This window comes from Caloenas nicobarica, chromosome 25 (genome assembly GCF_036013445.1).
Source record: "Caloenas nicobarica isolate bCalNic1 chromosome 25, bCalNic1.hap1, whole genome shotgun sequence".
NCBI classification, from domain to species: domain Eukaryota; kingdom Metazoa; phylum Chordata; class Aves; order Columbiformes; family Columbidae; genus Caloenas; species Caloenas nicobarica.
In genome coordinates, this window is record NC_088269.1 from 60,007 (window position 1) to 76,681 (window position 16,675).

Here is a 16,675-nt window from a genome sequence, read left to right on the forward strand (position 1 = left end):
GGACATGCTGGTCAGGCTGGGAGGCAGCCCCAGCTGATGGTGGTCACTGCCACTGACCATGTCCCGCACAAACTCTTGGGTGGCCATGGCGGGTGCTCAGAGGGACCATCTGTGTGGGTGCTGGCCACCAACAAGCAAAATATAAACAACCAGCCCAAAGTCCCTTGAAAGCCACACTGGGACGCTGATCTCATCACACTGAGCCCACAGAGAAACAAGCAAAGCAACAAGCCTCTTGAGAGTCTATTCCTTATGCTGGTTCTTTAGACCAACACTGGAAGAAAACCTAAACCTACAGACACTGTGCTAAGGAGATCCCCTTGCTGATGTTGTTGGAGATGTTGTTATGGAGGCCAACTCTGTCACAGAAGTGCCCATTGCCTGTCGCTGCCTCTGGTCACACGACTGCCACACCACAGGACTGTACCAAAGCCTCACGAGTGCTCAGGACTTACACGAACACAAGGGCTGAGAAGAAGAGTGCGGAAGTAGAAAGAGAACAACTCTGTAAAGAACAAGGCTGGTGCTCCTTGGCAGAGCTGCCCTGCTGGGATCTTTGTATTCAGCTTCACAAAGGTCTCAAGAGAAGGATCTCAGAGAAACAATTCACTGCAGGGTCCTTTATTTTATTGAAATACACAAAGAGAACAGCTTCTCACTTACTCAGTCTGTGACTCAAACTATAAAGGCATAGAGTGAATTAGAAGTGCATGAAAAATTAGGGTTTTTTGTGAGCAATATTATCACAGTTTGAAAAAGCAAAACCAAACAAGCCTTCCCCCAACTCCAAACAATCATCTACAACTAAAAAAAATATGAAAGAGAGGCTGGGCCTATCATGAGTTATGTCCTGAGTGATGCGCAGAAGATGGGAAGTTCATATCTTTTTAAAAGCACCAGTCATTAGTTTCCTCAGGGCACCCTTGAGTTCCTGGTTCCTCATGCTGTAGATGAGGGGGTTCACTGCTGGAGGCACCAAAGAGTACAGAACAGACACCACCAGGTTCAAGGATGGGGAAGAGATGGAGGGGGGCTTCAGGTAGGAAAACATGGCAGTGCTGACAAACAGGGAGACCACGGCCAGGTGAGGGAGGCACGTGGAAAAGGCTTTGTGCCGTCCCTGCTCAGAGGGGATCCTCAGCACAGCCCTGAAGATCTGCACATAGGACAGCACGATGAAGACAAAACACCCAAATGCTAAACAGACACCAACCACAATAAACCAGAGAACTCTGAGGTAGAAATGTGAGCAGGAGAGCTTGAAAATCTGTGGGGTTTCACAGAAGAACTGGTCCACAGCATTGCCATTGCAAAGCGGTAGTGAAAATGTATTGGCTGTGTGCAGCAAAGCATTGAGAAACCCACTGGCCCAGGCAGCTGCTGCCATGTGGACACAACCTCTGCTGCCCAGGAGGGTCCCGTAGTGCAGGGGTTTGCAGATGGCAATGTAGCGGTCGTAGGACATGATGGTGAGAAGTGAATATTCTGCTGTAGTACAGAAAAAGAAAAAAAAGAGCTGGGCAGCACATCCTGTATAGGAGATGTTCCTGGTATCCCACAGAGAGTTGGCCATGGACTTGGGGACAGTGGTGGAGATGCAGCCCAGGTCAAGGAGGGCGAGGTTGAGGAGGAAGAAGTACATGGGCATGTGGAGGTGCTGGTCACAGGCTATGGTGGTGATGATGAGGCCGTTGCCCAGGAGGGCAGCCAGGTAGATGCCCAGGAAGAGCCAGAAGTGCAAGAGCTGCAGCTCCCATGAGTCGAATGCCAGGAGGAGGAACTGGGTGATGGAGCTGCTGTTGGACATTTGCTCTTTCTTGCCAAGGAGGCTCTCTCTAAAAAGGAAATGACAACTTACAATCAGGACACACTCCTTGAGAAAGCCACTGCATTTTTCATATAAATAGCCCCAGTTGAAATGCATTTCCTTCCTCTGGTGTGTGCTGGTTGAGTGTTCCGTGAGGAGCACGACATCTGCCTGTCTGGGGCCAAGCTGCCAGGTTTGCTCTGCTGCAGTGTTGTCATGGGAGCTAGTTTGTGACAGCTTTGACATTCACAAGCAATGTCATATTTTATGCACCATTGATGGAAAAGTTCAATATCTGTACTCGTGACACTTAAGAGCGTGGGCTGCAAAGCAGAGGCTTAGCATGTCATCATAATGATTTTGTCTGTGTTTTTAATTTTCCACCATCACATCTCATGACTGGATTTTTGTAGGGGTTGAAATCCTCATATATGTGACTGAAAATGTGAAGAGTCTTGAGATAGGACAGGCAAAAGGGCTCATCTCTCTGTGGCTCAGTGCAGAGTTAGGAGAGCAGCTTTTACCCATTTGCCCTCTGCTTTCACTTGTGCTGCCTTGAAAACAATTTCATAAACAAATCTCTCCTTAAAAGAAAACCCCAAACTGGACTCACACTGGAGCAGGGGAGCCCTGTTTGAAAGGGCAGATCTGCAAACCCTTCTCTGTCCCAGCCCAGAGGTGGAGATGTGATGGAGAGAACAGGACACGACCCCTCACCCAGAGAAGCAAAGGACTCTGGCAGGAGAGTGCGGACCCCAAGGAAAGGCTCAGCACTCCTGGCATCCTACAGCAGAGCTGGGCCTTTCTGGAGGCAGCTGGTGAGCCCAGCAGGACAGGCAGAGCAGAGTCAGGGCTCCTGAAGATGGGATGTGCTAAAGGGACAGCCAGATCATTGCCCAGCAGACAACACCCAGCAGCCATCTGCAGAGAAGGAGCAAAAGAGCTCCTGAACAGCCCCTGCTCTGCTGCCTGGAGCTGTCCCTGCCTGCAGCTGTGTCTCTGTCCCCAGGTCTCCTCCTGTCAGTGTCACAGACCCCATCCCAGCCGCTGTGTGCTCAGCTCTGCCCTGCAGACCCCTCCCAGCAGCCGGCACTGCCCAGGGGCAGCTCTGTGTGGGCCGGCTCTGGTGGGAACATCAGACCAGCCCTGATGAGGCTGGAAAAGTCGTCCTGATGCTGTCTGGAAGCCAGGGTGTGTTGATTTCTGATACTCACAGGTTTATTCACCTCTAAGAGAAATAGATCTGGAATTTCAGTGCCTCCTCCTGAGCCAAGAGATGATTTGCTATGTCCCAGTGCCCACCCAGACAACCCAGAGTAAGAGATTGAAATAACAGGTTCTTTCCCTTTCAGGTACCCACTGCCTTGCTGTACTTTTTGAAAGGTCTCCTTCAAATCTCCTTTAATGATCCGGAGCTGTGAGCAGCCCTGACCCACACAGCACCCTCCCCATAGCAGGACCCGGCCCTACCAGATCTTGCTCCTTCCACCCACAGCTTCTCCCCACAGCACCGTGGGGATCTCCCCGGGCAGGCTGAGCGCTGACCCTGGCAGGCAGCAGAGTCCCTGTCCCGGCACAGCCCTGGGGTGCAGGGACCCTGCTCTGCAGGACAGCCCTGGGCACCCCTGGGTGCTCACCCACCTTCACAGCTGTTCAAAATTGCCTGACAAGAGCCCCCTCCTTACAGATCCCTCAAGCTGTGGCTGTGCTAACTCTAAGAGATGCCTCCAGGAGCTACAGCTGCATTGCCCTACACCCAGAGACTTACCATGGCAAGGGTTGCTGACATTCCTCCTCCAGTGAGCTCTCAGTCATCCTCCCGATCCTGACCACCTTTAATCTCTCTCCGCCTTGTTCGTTCCCCTGAGATCCCCAGGCAGACCCCTCAGCCCTGCTGTACTTTGCAGAGGAGCTGCTCCTGGGCAGAGGTGTCTCTCTGCAGCGCTGCCACTTGCCATGAGCTCCCTCTGTCCCAGGAGCCCAGCTCAGCTCAGCAGCACAGGAGCAGCCCAAGGCACTTTAATGACCCCTCTGGTGGGTTTGGTTCTGAGTCCATGAACCTCAGACGCTGGAGGAAGTTGAAGAAAGAATCCAAGTCAGATTCAAACTCCAAAGTTCCTTGTAATGTTAATGGGTCCCACTGAGGAACACTACTGAGAAACTGACCCCAGGGCCAGTTAGAGAAGAAAACTGGAGGCAGAGATGACAGGTCAGGGAAAGCAAGGTGAAGGTCTCTCTGATGCTGAGTAAACCTGGATGTGTTTCATTAATCAAAGGGCCAAGCCCTGACCCCCAACCCTGGGAAGTCACATCCTGTCCCTCCCACATTGCCCAGGGCCCTTCCTGGGACAGTGTGATGTGGGGCTGTGCAGGGCCAAGGGCAGGACTATGGTCCGACACCTCCCAGGTTCCTGGCTGGGGACAAGGAGGCCATGAGGCCCCTGTGCTGTTAAGGACAAAGTGTCTCCTCACAGGCATCAGCACTGGAGACAACAGGCATAGCTAAGGGTCCTGTTGGGGGCTTTCAGCCGTTTCACATCTGTATGGGAACGTAGCGGAAGATTTGGCGAGGAGGTTAGTTAAATGTAAATACGCTCAAAGTGACTTGCACCTGTCTGTAGAAAAAGCACATACATCACACTACTTGTTTTACTGACCTTGTGTGCTTGATGAGTAGAACCTCTGTGTTAGATAACATAGGCCTGTGAGAAACTCTAGGCACCTTATCACTATGTCTGAGATTCCTGCTTTGTTGTGAGAAAGAGTGGGAGGCTGCGCCTGCCTGAAGCCTTGAAATACAGGCAAGCTCAGCAGGCCCAGTGACCTTTCCAGTAGGGCTGAACTTAACAGCGCCTGCGTCCCCGCTTGTGTCACCTCTGCCTGGGAGCTTAGGTGCGACTTCAGAGATCCCCCAGTAGAGAGGCAACTAAAATAAAACTTGCTCTTTGCAATGCATTCCTGGCCTCTGGCTCTTCTTGCGATGTGTCTGCGTATGTGTACACATCATCCCTTAACCATCTGCACGACAGCCTGTCCTATGCTGTGGCATCCCCTGCACATCTTTCCCTGCAGGATGGAGACATCCCCCCTGCTACCCCACCTTGCTCTTCTCTGAGCATCCTCCTTCCTTTGCTGATGGCTCTCTGTCCTCCCCAGCTGTTCCTTGAAGCACAAAGCCTTGGGCTGATGCAGACTCCCTCTGGGTGACCTGCTCCACTACAGCACTGCCCTTCCAGTCACATTCCTTTCTGCTCATGTCCAGCCTGGACCTCCCCAGCTGCACTATGTGCCATTATTTCTTTCTCATGCTCTTTCCCACTATGAAGAAAACCTCCACCATCTCTGAAACCACCCTTCAAGCACTCTCAGGCTACTCCTACACTACTGCAGCCTCCCCAGCGCTGCTGGGCCAAAGCAGCCCAGGTCCCTCAGCATCCCACACCATGTGCACAAGGTCCTGAAGCCTGCCTTGGCAGAGCCCTACACTCTCCAGTTCCTCCCTGCTTCTCTAAACTGGGAAGCCGCACACTGGCACACACCCGTGTGTGTGGGGTCACACCAGTGCTGAACCAGATGGGATGAGAACTCCAGGTGTCTGGGTCCCCACGCTCCTCCTAATGCAGCCCCGTGTGCAGCTGCCTTGTTCATGGTGAGCGTGCAGCACGGGCTTGTGTGGCAGCCCTTGTAGTGCCCAGGCCCTTCTCCTCAGGGTCACTGCTCAGTGTGTCAGGTCCTGGTCTGTCCTGATGGATGGGGTTATTCTCCTGCCCTGATACAGAACTGGCCACTTCTCCTTTTAAAACTTAAAGAGATTCCTGATGGTGGAACCCTAAAGTTTCTCTAGGTCTGGACTCTCCCTGCACTGCTGCAGCCGCAGTCCCTCCAATTCCAGCCAGGGCAGTGACCACTCGCCCGGGGAGCCCCCGGTGCCCCCTAAAGAAAAGGAGGGCCCTGACCTCCGGGACTCTCCTGAGCCCAGAAAGAGGCCACTAAAATGGCAGCAGTAGCAGGGTTCCATCAAGAGTTTATTCAGGAAAAAGGAAATAATTTCCAATTTCCCTAGCACAGTCTTTCAGTGCTGCTTTCTCCTCCTTATCCTGGTGCTTCTCCCCGACTGCTGTGCCCCACTGTTGGTGGTACCAGATTGTTGGGGGGCATGGCCACGTGCCCCCACAGCCCCAGGGCTTTGTCATTGGTGCCCTCACTCACAAGGGAAAATGCATGTTGTCACTCTCCACACAAAGGAGCTCCATACATCCAAGTAACTTCTTCACTTTGAGGGAATCCCATTGCTGACCTTTCCAGCCCGTCTCTCCTGAAAAGCCTGTACCCACCCATTGCAACACCCCAAGCTGTGTGACTTGTCCCACCACGCCTTGGCGGTGAGTCCATGGTTGTCAAACAGCACAGGCTGCAGCTTGTCCTGGCTGTGCCCTTGGCTGAGGGCATCAGTGCACAGCTGGTCTGTGGCACCTCAGGTATAGCACCCGGCCAAGCTCTGAGAGTCTTAGGGAAATCTGGTTCATCTCAAGAATCCAGGTCCCCATGTGTGCAGGTCCCCATGTTTGACTTCGGAGCAGAGGAATGTCACAATGGTTGGCAGATGGAAAGTTAGGGCTGAAATTGGGCAACAGGAGAGTGAGCAAGCCCTGCTGTCCCCAAGGCCAGGGAGAAACAGGGCTGGGAATGACAGACCTGGAGGGAAATTTATTTTGTCAGTGGCATCTCTGCTGCCCCTGAGGTACTTGGGCAGAGGTGTCACTGATCTCTAGGAATGACAAGGACGTGGTGACAGGCCCAATGTGACAATGGTTTGTCTGTCTCTTGATTGTGTTATCAAGGGGTGAGAACAGGGTGGTGAAAAGAAAAAAGGGAAATTTGGAAGTGTAGCTATACGCATGGATACCCCGGTGTAATGCGCTTCCTATTCAAGGGCTGCCCTACATCTACTGGATAGAGAAGGGACAGATCTTGTGATGCTTCAGAGGTGGAAAGGAGTTTCTTGCACAAAGGCACCGAATCTGTCTGCAGTACTGTCGGGGGTGTCTGTCCCACACTCACTGTGAATAGGGATGGCTGCCCTGGACAGGACCATCGCTGTCCCTGCCCAGTGCATGTAGCGGTGTGTGAGAGCCTTGGCACCTCGCGTAACACTGCAGGCCTGTAATTGGCATTAAGGGGAATAACCTCCCTGAATTTGATTTGTCAATAGAATTATAGAATAATTTCAGCTGGAAGAGACTCTCAGGATCATCGAGTCCAACCATAACCTAGCCTAACTCTAGCACTAAACTATGTCCCTAAGAAACTCATCTAAATGTCTTTTAAATATTACCAGGGATGGTGACTCCACTACTTCGCTGGGCAGCCTGTTGCACTGCTTCACAACTTTTTCCATGAAGAGATGTCTCCTAATATCCAACCTGAACCTTCTCTGGCACAACTTGAGACCATTTCCTCTTGTCCTATCACTTGCTACTTGGGAGAAGAGACCAAGACCCACCATGCTACAACCTCCTTTCAGGTAGTTGTAGAAATCGATAAGGTCTCCCCTCAGTCTCTTTTCTTGCAGGTAAAGACCCTCAGGTCCCTCAGCCGCTCCTCATAAGACTTGTGCTCCAGGTCTGTCACGGTCCATTCGATGATGGACTCGTGATGGTTCGTTTACCTTGATCTCGAAGCGCAAAACTAAGGCAACCAAAACGCCAAGGGGTTGTAATTCAATCATCAGTGTTACTTTATTGTTTTGCCCGTAAAGTGACACTCGATAGAGAAAGTGGAGAAAAAGGAAAGAAAGATGAGGCCACCCCTGCCCTGCCACCGCTGCTTTTGTGCCCCCCAGTGCCTCGAGTTCCACACACTCAAGAGCCTCCATGAGCTCCCCTGAGCTCCCCCCGTGGCACCTTGGGGACCCCTGACCCCCTCCGGCACCCTGTGCTTGGTGACCCCCAAGCCCCCAGCGCCCCTTTGCTCTTCGGCCCCTCCTCTGTTATTTATTTCCTGTTGCCCCCCCTGGGTGTGTGGGACTGGGGGGACCGTGGGGCCTTGGGTTTTTTCTTGGAGGGGTCACCCCTTGGGCCCCCCATTCCATTGAAGTGATGGATTTTACCGCTGTCTCTGCTCTCTGGGAGGGGCTGGGGGGCGGGACGCCGTTTGGGGACATAGTTCCACCCTCAGTGCTGAACGCAGGGGCTCGAGGGTGGCTATGGGCAGACTCTATAGGGGCTGGGGGACCCCCCTGCATGGGAACCAAGGACACAGCGGGGATCCCCCAGGGACACTGAGGGGACCTCCAGAGATCCTCCCCCAGGACACCGAGGGGACCCCCCTGGGAATCATGAAGGCGCCTGGATCCGAGTGGGGGCATCACCTCCAGAGCCCCCCAAATGCCGTGGGGACCCCCCTGGCCTCTTCCCCAGTACCCATGAGCTGCCGTGACCCCCCCAAGGAGCCCCCAACGCCCCCAGGCTGGTGTCAGACCATCACCTGCCCCCCCTTTTTGTGCACCCTCAAATGGGAGTAAGTGGGTTCCCCCCTCCTATCCCCTGAGGGTTGTCCTGGTCTCCGGGGCTGGGGTGGCTGTAGGACACAGGGGGGAAACTGGACCAAGCCCTGGCTTGGAGACCACGCCCCTGGGCCCGACAGATCCTGACACGGCCCAACAGAAACCGACAGAGCCCGATAGAGCACAACAGAGCCCGATAAGGGCCGACAGAGCCTGACAGGGCCCAACAAAACTTGAAAGAGCACGACAGAGCCCCACAGAACCTGACAGAAGTCAACAGATCCTGACAGCATCCGACAAAGCCTGATAAAGCCTGACAGAGCCCAACAAAGTCCAAGAGAGCTTGACAGACTCTGTCAAAGCCCGACAAAATCTGACAGAGCCCGAGAAAGTCCAACAGAGCCTGACAGGACCCATCGAAGCCCGATAAAGACCAACAGAGGTTGACAGGGCCCGACAGAGCCTGGCAGGACCTGACAGATCCCAACAAGACGTGACAGGGCCTGACAAAGCCCGACCGATCTTGACAGAGCCCAAGAAACCTGAGAGAGCCCGACAGAGCTCGACAGAGCCCAAGAAAGTACCACAAGGCCTGACAAAGCCCGACAAAGAGTGACAGAGCCTGCCAAGGCCTGACACAGCCTGACGGAGCCTTAAAGGGCTTGACAGGGCTTGACAGGGTTCGACAGGGCCTGACAGCGCCCGAGTGAATCTGACGGAGTCTGACAGAGGCCTATAGGGGAGCCCTGGGGAGGAATGGGGAGCTCTGGGGAGGCGAGATATGTTTTGGGGAGCCCTGGGGAGGAATGTGGAGCTCTGGGGAGTCAAGATATCTTTTGGGGAGCCCTGGGGAGGAATGTGGAGCTCTGGGGAGTCGAGATGTTTTGGGGAGCCCTGGGGAGGAATGGGGAGCCCTGAGGAACCAAGACACGTTTTGGGAGCCCTGGGGAGGAATGGGGAGCCCTGAGGAACCAAGACATGTTTTGGGGAGCCCTGGGGAGGAATGGGGAGCTCTGGGGAACTCAGACACATTTTGGGGAGCCCTGGGGAGGTATTGGGAGCCCTGAGGAACTAAGACACGTTTTGGGGAGCCCTGAGGAACCAAGACAAGCCCTGGGGAGAACTTGGCAGCCTTGGGGAATCGATGTGAACCCTGGGGAGGATGGTGGATCTCAGGGGAGCCCCAGGGAGATGAGGCGATAGCTGGGGAGAGTCCAGAGAGCCCTGGAAGATGAGGGGGGTCCTGGGGAGGCAAAGCAAGCCCTGGGTTATTCTTTAGAAGAGATTCTTGTGGAATCTAACTATGCTTTGTCATTCAGTCCTACCCAGAATGTACACCTGGTAGAAGTCAGGTAGTATCTGTGGTCTTGCTAGAAATTTAGTGTAACACAACAGCATCCTATTTTTTTAATCTGAAATTTCAATACACAATTTTATTAATAATATAGTTATTGTATTTAATTTCCTACCTACATCCTAGAAAAAACTAAGTTGAAATATGTACTCAGTCCCATTGCAGTTGCAATAGAGGTAGAAAAGTGCAGGTGCTGTCATTTCCAGTGATTGACCCCGCGCCTTTCCCAGGTGGCTTGGTAAGGGTGGTGGGCGGGGTGCAGAATGATTCTCCCCTCCCCTTCCCCACATGATTGTGGGAAGGGGGTGGGTGGGGCCTGGGGTATCTGAGCCCCAGCCCATGGGCAAGGAGCTCATTGTACTCCAGGGTTGCTTTGGTGCTGGTTCTCTGCTGCTCCTTCAGCAGTTGGCAGCTTTTGTGTTGTTTAATCTACATGGACAGATGTGTTTGGAGAAGTGGAAGTGTCTATTTGAGGTAAGAGCTTAAGGAGCAGCGAAGGTTCAACAGCAGCTGTAGTAGAGAGTATGTTTGTAACTATGCCTAATTTATTGATTCAATTCTAGGAGCTTTGCATTTTCTCTGAACTTCTGACTGCAATGAAAATGCAGCGTTGTTTTTTGGTTTTTACTGCTGTATACCAAGCTGCTGATATAGTCTCTTCTCCTAGGACTGACGCTCAGGTTATCTGGCAGGGGTTAGAGTGAGCGTCTTGTATCTGTAGATGGAGTTCTCACATTTCTGAAGAAAGCAGCAGGGTCATAAGGCAGAGTGTCTTTCAGGCTATGGGGTAGCTCATTGCCTCCCTGATCACCCACAGAACACTGTGTTGTCCCCAGAACCCTTGCAGCGTGCGGTGGCCCCGGTAGGTCATTCAAATGTACTTCCCAGAACTCAGCCAAGGTGAGCAGTGGCTATTAGACTAGTACTAGTACATATTATCCTGGTGCTCAATAGTGTACTTGTGTTTGTTTTTTTTTTTTTTCTTATTGCAGGTGATGAAGGGGAAAGTGGCAACTGCAGGAAGATCCCCACTAGCCCATGTGGTGTTTTCCTATGTTGAGGATGAATTCAGTCCCTTGGCCCTCTGAAAGATAAGTGGAGGCATGGGGGCTGAGAATTGCGGGGTAGGGGAAGTTAAAGTTCTCAGAGGGGAAAGGGCCGTGCAGGAACAGTCTCCTTTGGGTGGCTAAAGGGTGCAGGGAACCTTACAGTGCGATGCCAGCTTGGGCAGGCCAGCTTCAGCCTGTGTCTGCGTTGGAGTGTACTTTGGGAAGACTGCCTTGCGCCTTTTAGACAATCCTGGGGTCTCGTTGTGCCCGAGGGGCACCACAGGCATCTCAGGTGCCATCCCAGGGTCTGGAATGCCGGTGCCAATTGGCCTAATGCCAGTTGGGTGCTGGTTTTCTTGTATCGGCAGCTGAAAGTGTGGATGGTTCTTGCGCCTGAGACGTTTCTGGTCAGTTGTATTTTATAGTGTTGTTCCGGGCTGCGTTGGCAGCTCTGCTCTCCACCCATCCAGTCTAATGGACTGGCACTTCAGGATGCTGGGAAGAAGTTCTTAGGTCTTGCAGGACCCTCTTGTGCCGCTGCCGCCGTCTCGGCTGGGTTGTGCCGCTGCCGCCGTCTCGGCTGGGTTGTGCCGCTGCCGCCGTCTCGGCTGGGTTGTGCCGCTGCCGCCGTCTCGGCTGGGTTGTGCCGCTGCCGCCGTCTCGGCTGGGTTGTGCCGCTGCCGCCGTCTCGGCTGGGTTGTGCCGCTGCCGCCGTCTCGGCTGGGTTGTGCCGCTGCCGCCGTCTCGGCTGGGTTGTGCCGCTGCCGCCGTCTCGGCTGGGTTGTGCCGCTGCCGCCGTCTCGGCTGGGTTGTGCCGCTGCCGCCGTCTCGGCTGGGTTGTGCCGCTGCCGCCGTCTCGGCTGGGTTGTGCCGCTGCCGCCGTCTCGGCTGGGTTGTGCCGCTGCCGCCGTCTCGGCTGGAGCTGTGACGTTCGGCTGCTTTTTGATTTGGGGTTGCAGTAGAGGCTACTCACCTCACCACTGCCTCCCATCAGTTGTTTTGATCGATGCCGTCTCTGGTCTTGGAGTCATTCTCATTGTTGTGCGTTTCTGGTGCTGTTGCAGTGGTGTTGTTTGTAGCATTCTGTGGAGCATAAGTCTATGCATGTGCGCGTTTGGCTTGGAGCTGCTCTGCCCGGAGGCGTAGTGTCATGGGTGGGTGGACTGAGGTCTAGGGGTCCACGGTTAATCTCTTGACATATTAAATAGTGTACACAAAGGTTGTACAGTCATCTAGGATGGAGCAGCTGTGGGCAGGGGGAATGGATGGTCCCTCCACCAGTGTTTTAGGGACTCGATTAGAGCTTCAGGTGTTATTTGTGAATAGGAAGCAGACGTGCGGAATGGTCAAGCTGTTGATTAGCATCTGGGTGACCTGTTGAAGGACTTGATTTCAGATGCAGAGGGACAACTTGGCCCAAAAGAGCGACGGAAGAGGCAAGCAGAGCGCTGTAAGCAGGTGGGCTGGTGTGTGGTCTCAGAGGGAAGGTGTGCCATGTGCCTCTATGTAAGTTTGGTTTTTTCTCTACTTTATAGGTGTGAAGCCAAGAGGAAAGCCGGGTATCGGCACCGCAGCTCCTCGGGCAAGGTGAGCAAGGAGTGCTGGGCTGAAGCAGCAGCTCGTTTCAGGTCTTGTGTTTGTGGTGCAGGTCTGAGCATCCTTTGCTTGTGTTTTACAGGTGGTAGCTGAACCTCAATGCGGTCAACAGCGTGGCAGTTGAAAGTGACGGAGGCCAGGTGGGCGAGCAGCCAAGGTAAAGGAGTGGGAGATGGGACTGTCTGCAGGCAGGCTGTGCTTTTGGGCAGTATCTGAGCATGTGCCTTTGTTTTAGCAGGTGCTACAGGCAAGCTCGGAGGGGTGAAGCCGCACACCGACCAGCAGCCAAGAAGGTGAGGCGGTGGTTGGCGTTCAGGAGCGTAGTAGTGCCTGGCGACTCGGTTCAGCGTTTCCTCCTGGTTTTGCAGGTGCTTTGTGGACGCCTTTGGACTCAGAGGACTGTTTGCGGTGAGCAGGGGTAGGGGCGAGGAGCAGCGTGGGGCTGGGGACTTGTCCCAAGCACTAGAGTTCTTTTGTTTCCTGCTGTCTTAGGTGCCACGAGTGATGAGGGTTTCTGCCTGCGCCCATGGCACGAGAGCCTGAATGGAACGCCTGGGAACTTAGGAGGTGGGTGGTGTGGACGTTATCAGTGATGTACATGATATTTAGTGCTGGCACTGCGTAGTGAGGGTGTGTTTTCTTGTGTTATTGCAGGTGTTGAAGAGGAACCCGGCAATGCAGGAAGATCCCCGTGAGCCCATGTGGTGTTTTCCTATGTTGAGGATGAATTCAGTCCCTTGGCCCTCTGAAAGCTAAGTGGAGGCACAGGGGCTGGGAATTGCTTGTGGGGGGAGTTAAAGTTCTCAGAGGGGAAAGGGCTGTCCAGGAACAGTCTCCTTTGGGTGGGTAAAGGACGCAGGGAACCTTACAGTGCGATGCCAGCTTGGGCAGGGCAGCTCCAGCCTGTGTCTGCGTTATTGTGTACTTTGGGAAGCCTTCCTAGCGCCGTTCAGGCTATCCTGGTGTCTCCTTGTACCCAAGGGGCATGACAGGCATCTCGTATGCCACCCCAGGGTCTGCAATGCCGGTGCCGATTGGCCTAATGCCAATTGGGTGCCGGCTTTCTTCTATCAGCACCTGAAAGCGTGGATGGTTCTTGCGCCTGAGACGTTTCTGGTCAGTTGTGTTTTGTGGTGGTGTTCTGGGCTGCGTTGGCAGCTCTGCTCTCTACCCATGTAGTCTAACGGACTGGCACTTCTTCCCAGCATCTTGAAGTCTTTAGGTCTTGTAGCAGCTTCTTGTGCCAATGCTGCCACCTGGGTTTGTTGTGCCAGTGCTGCCGTCTCGTAAGGAGCCGTGATGTTCGGCTCCTTTTTGTTTTGGGGTTGCAGTAGAGGCTCCTCCTCTCACCACTGCCTCCCTGTAGATTGTTTTGGTGCCGTTTCTGTTGTTGGAGTTGTTCTCCTTGTTGAAAGTTTTTGGTGCTGTTGGAGTGGCGGTGTTAGTAGCATTCTGTGGAGTGTCAGTCTTTGCATGTGCGTGTTTGTCTTGGAGCTGCTCTGCCCCGCGGCGCAGAGTCAGGTGTGGGTGGACTGAGCCCTAGGAGTCCATGGTTAATTTCTTGACATATTAAATTCTGTAGGCCAAGGTTGTACCATCATCCGGGATGGAGTAGCCATGGGCATGGGGAATGGACGGTCCCTTCACCAGTGTTTTAGGGACTCGATTAGAGCTTCAGGTGTTATTTGTGAATAGGAAGCAGACGTGCGGAATGGTCAAGCTGTTGATCAGCATCTGGGTGACTTGTTGAATAATTGATTTCAGATGCAGAGGGACAGCTTGGCCCAAAAGAGCGACGGAAGAGGCAAGCAGAGCGCCGTAAGCAGGTGGGCTGGTGCGTGGTCTCAGAGGGAAGGTGTGCCGTGTGCCTCTATGTAAGTTTGGTTGCTTCTCTACTTTATAGGTGTGAAGCAAAGAGGAAAGCCGGGTATCAGCACCGCAGCTCCTCGGGCAAGGTGAGCAAGGAGTGCCGGGCTGAAGCATTTATCTCGTGAAACAGCTCCTCTGAGCTGGTGAAGCTCCAGGGCAAAAAGGCAGCACACAGGAGGTGGAAGCAGGGGAAGCTATCAAGGAAGAATTTAGAAACCTTGTCCATGGATGTGGGAATGATGCCAAAGCTCCCCTGGACTTGATTCCTGCAGCAGAGGCTGAGGGCAGCAAGATGAGCTGACGTTGCTGTATTTACAGTAAAAGAATAGATGGGGTGAACGCGGGCCTGCTGCTGAACTTCGTAAGAGAGGACTGATGTGCTTCACGGCTTCTTTGCCTCCATCTTCACCAGCAAGGTCTGCTGGGACTTTATTCCTGTAAGCAGGAGTCTGGAGAAGGGTGAGGAGGAAAGGAAATAGAAGAAATACTGTTTTATTGCTATTTATTATGGAAATGCTCTCTGTTTGGCTATTCTTGGAATCTATCTAATCATCCACACCAGACTTGAAGCATTTAGGAAAATGATGCACAAAGCCTTGCCATGTAAGGGCATTTTAGATGTTAATGAGCCCTCTGCTGCCTTGATCCTGAACTGCAGCTCCAGAAAGAATGAACAAACCTCTAATGAAGTGAAAGGCCGAAGCAACAAGTTTCTGAGCGTGCTTCAGACCCCATGAAGGGCCATCACTGACACAGCTGTGAAGGAAACGACCAGTTGAGGTCCCTGTCCCTGGAGGCTGGTGAAGCAAAGACTTGGAGACACTGGTTACAGGTGGTGAGGGCAATGTGGAGGTGGCTCTGGTGCCATGTCAGCCCTTGATGCTTGTTTATCACCAGAATGGCTGAGCCCTGACCCCTGGTAGATATCTCTCAAGTGTTTTTCAAGGCTTTGCCTGTGGTCATTGTGAGTGTTTTGTGATTTGGCGGTGGGTTTTGTGTCAAGTGCTGTTGCTTTAACTGGAAGGCTCTAGTTTTCTGTGGAGTTGGAAATGCCTGGGAGTTCCTCACAACTCATCCAGCTTCTTTCATGCACCTGGCAATGGTCACCAATCACCTCAATGTCCCAGTCCCAAACATGCTTTAGTCCTCTATTTGTATCTGTACCCCATCACTCCAGGATGTTCATGCTTCCACCAGGCTCATGGATAATTTCTGAGGACCATGCAAGTGGGGGGAGTATAAGAAAGGAGCAGAGCAAGGTCAGGTTATGGGCCATGCCTGAGCACAGCCACCCCCAGCAGCAGCCATTCCCCATCTCCCAGGCACAGCATGCAAATGTCACTGCCGTATATGACTAGTCCAAGAGAAGCCTGCCTTCTTTCCAGAATCACCAAAAATCTTTCTCCTATTCCCTCTCCACCCACAGATATCAACCACATTCCACTTGCAGGCTCAGACATGGTTGTAAGGATTTGCTGAAGTCATGAGCCACCACCCTTTTCTACCTCACATCCCCTGACCCTCCCACACCTACACATGGCTGCTCAGGGCCTCTCACTCTTCAGAAGAGGCCTTGAGCTTCTTGCTTCTTCCTGGTGCTTATTCTAAACTTCCTCGTTCCCTCCAGAGCTCAGGGTGAGATTTCTTGCCCGTAATAGCACCTTTATGACCACGTTTTACTAAATGGGCAATTCTGAGTCTTGTGTACCTAAGTTGAGCCTGCCCATAGCAGGTTTTTGGCCCCTCCAACCACTTGGGAAAGAGAAGGGTGACACAGCAGTTGCTGTGCTTTTGTGTAACTAAGTTGTGCCTTCCCAAAGCGGGTTTGGTCCCTTCGTAATAAGAACGACTGAAAAGGCTGATAATCAAGATTTTTGGTTAGGGAAAGATTGAGACTCGTTCTACACACTTTTAGCAAAGTATGGGGCTCGACCCTCCATACACAGAGAAGACTTGGCTCATGATAATTGGGCTGATTTACAGAGTGTAGTGGACCGAGTGATTTCTCTACAGGCGAAGTCTAAGTTTAGATCAGATAAGAACAAAGCTATAGTCTGTGCTGTCCTAGGAGCCAGCCTAGTCACAGTGATTGAAGATCGCCTCAGGCAACGTAGTAATGAAAGAAAAATTATAGAATCCCTTGAAAATCTGGTGTAGATTTTGCAAAAAACTCCAATTGTTCACAACAATTAGAAAAAGAGAGGGAAGAAAACCGCTCATTAAAAGCTACTCTAAATGAGAAATGTTTAAAAAACACAGGGGTGCTGAGGGAGCAGCAGCTAGAGGAGAAAGGACAGGCACAGTGGGGCACAAAAGGTGCTAAGGAGCCATCGACTGCCCTGTTGAAGACTCTGGATCTCAGGGGGATGTGCAACTGCCACAGTGGGGCATTGTGATGTCACTGGTGATGTCACAAAGGGCCCTGCCCGGGCACCCCTTTAAAAGCAGGCAGGGGTTGCAGAGCTGCATCCTCTGGCAGGACAGGGAGGTGGCCA

General features: G+C 52.9%; 1 protein-coding gene across 1 annotated transcript; it reads right to left on the reverse strand.

Moving 5' to 3' along the window:
- Nucleotides 1-877: 877 nt before the first annotated feature.
- On the reverse strand, nt 878-1,807 carry LOC135998330 (olfactory receptor 14J1-like). The gene has a single exon (XM_065651474.1). The coding sequence runs from the start codon at nt 1,805-1,807 to the stop codon at nt 878-880; it is 930 nt and encodes a 309-aa protein (XP_065507546.1).
- Nucleotides 1,808-16,675: the final 14,868 nt, after the last annotated feature.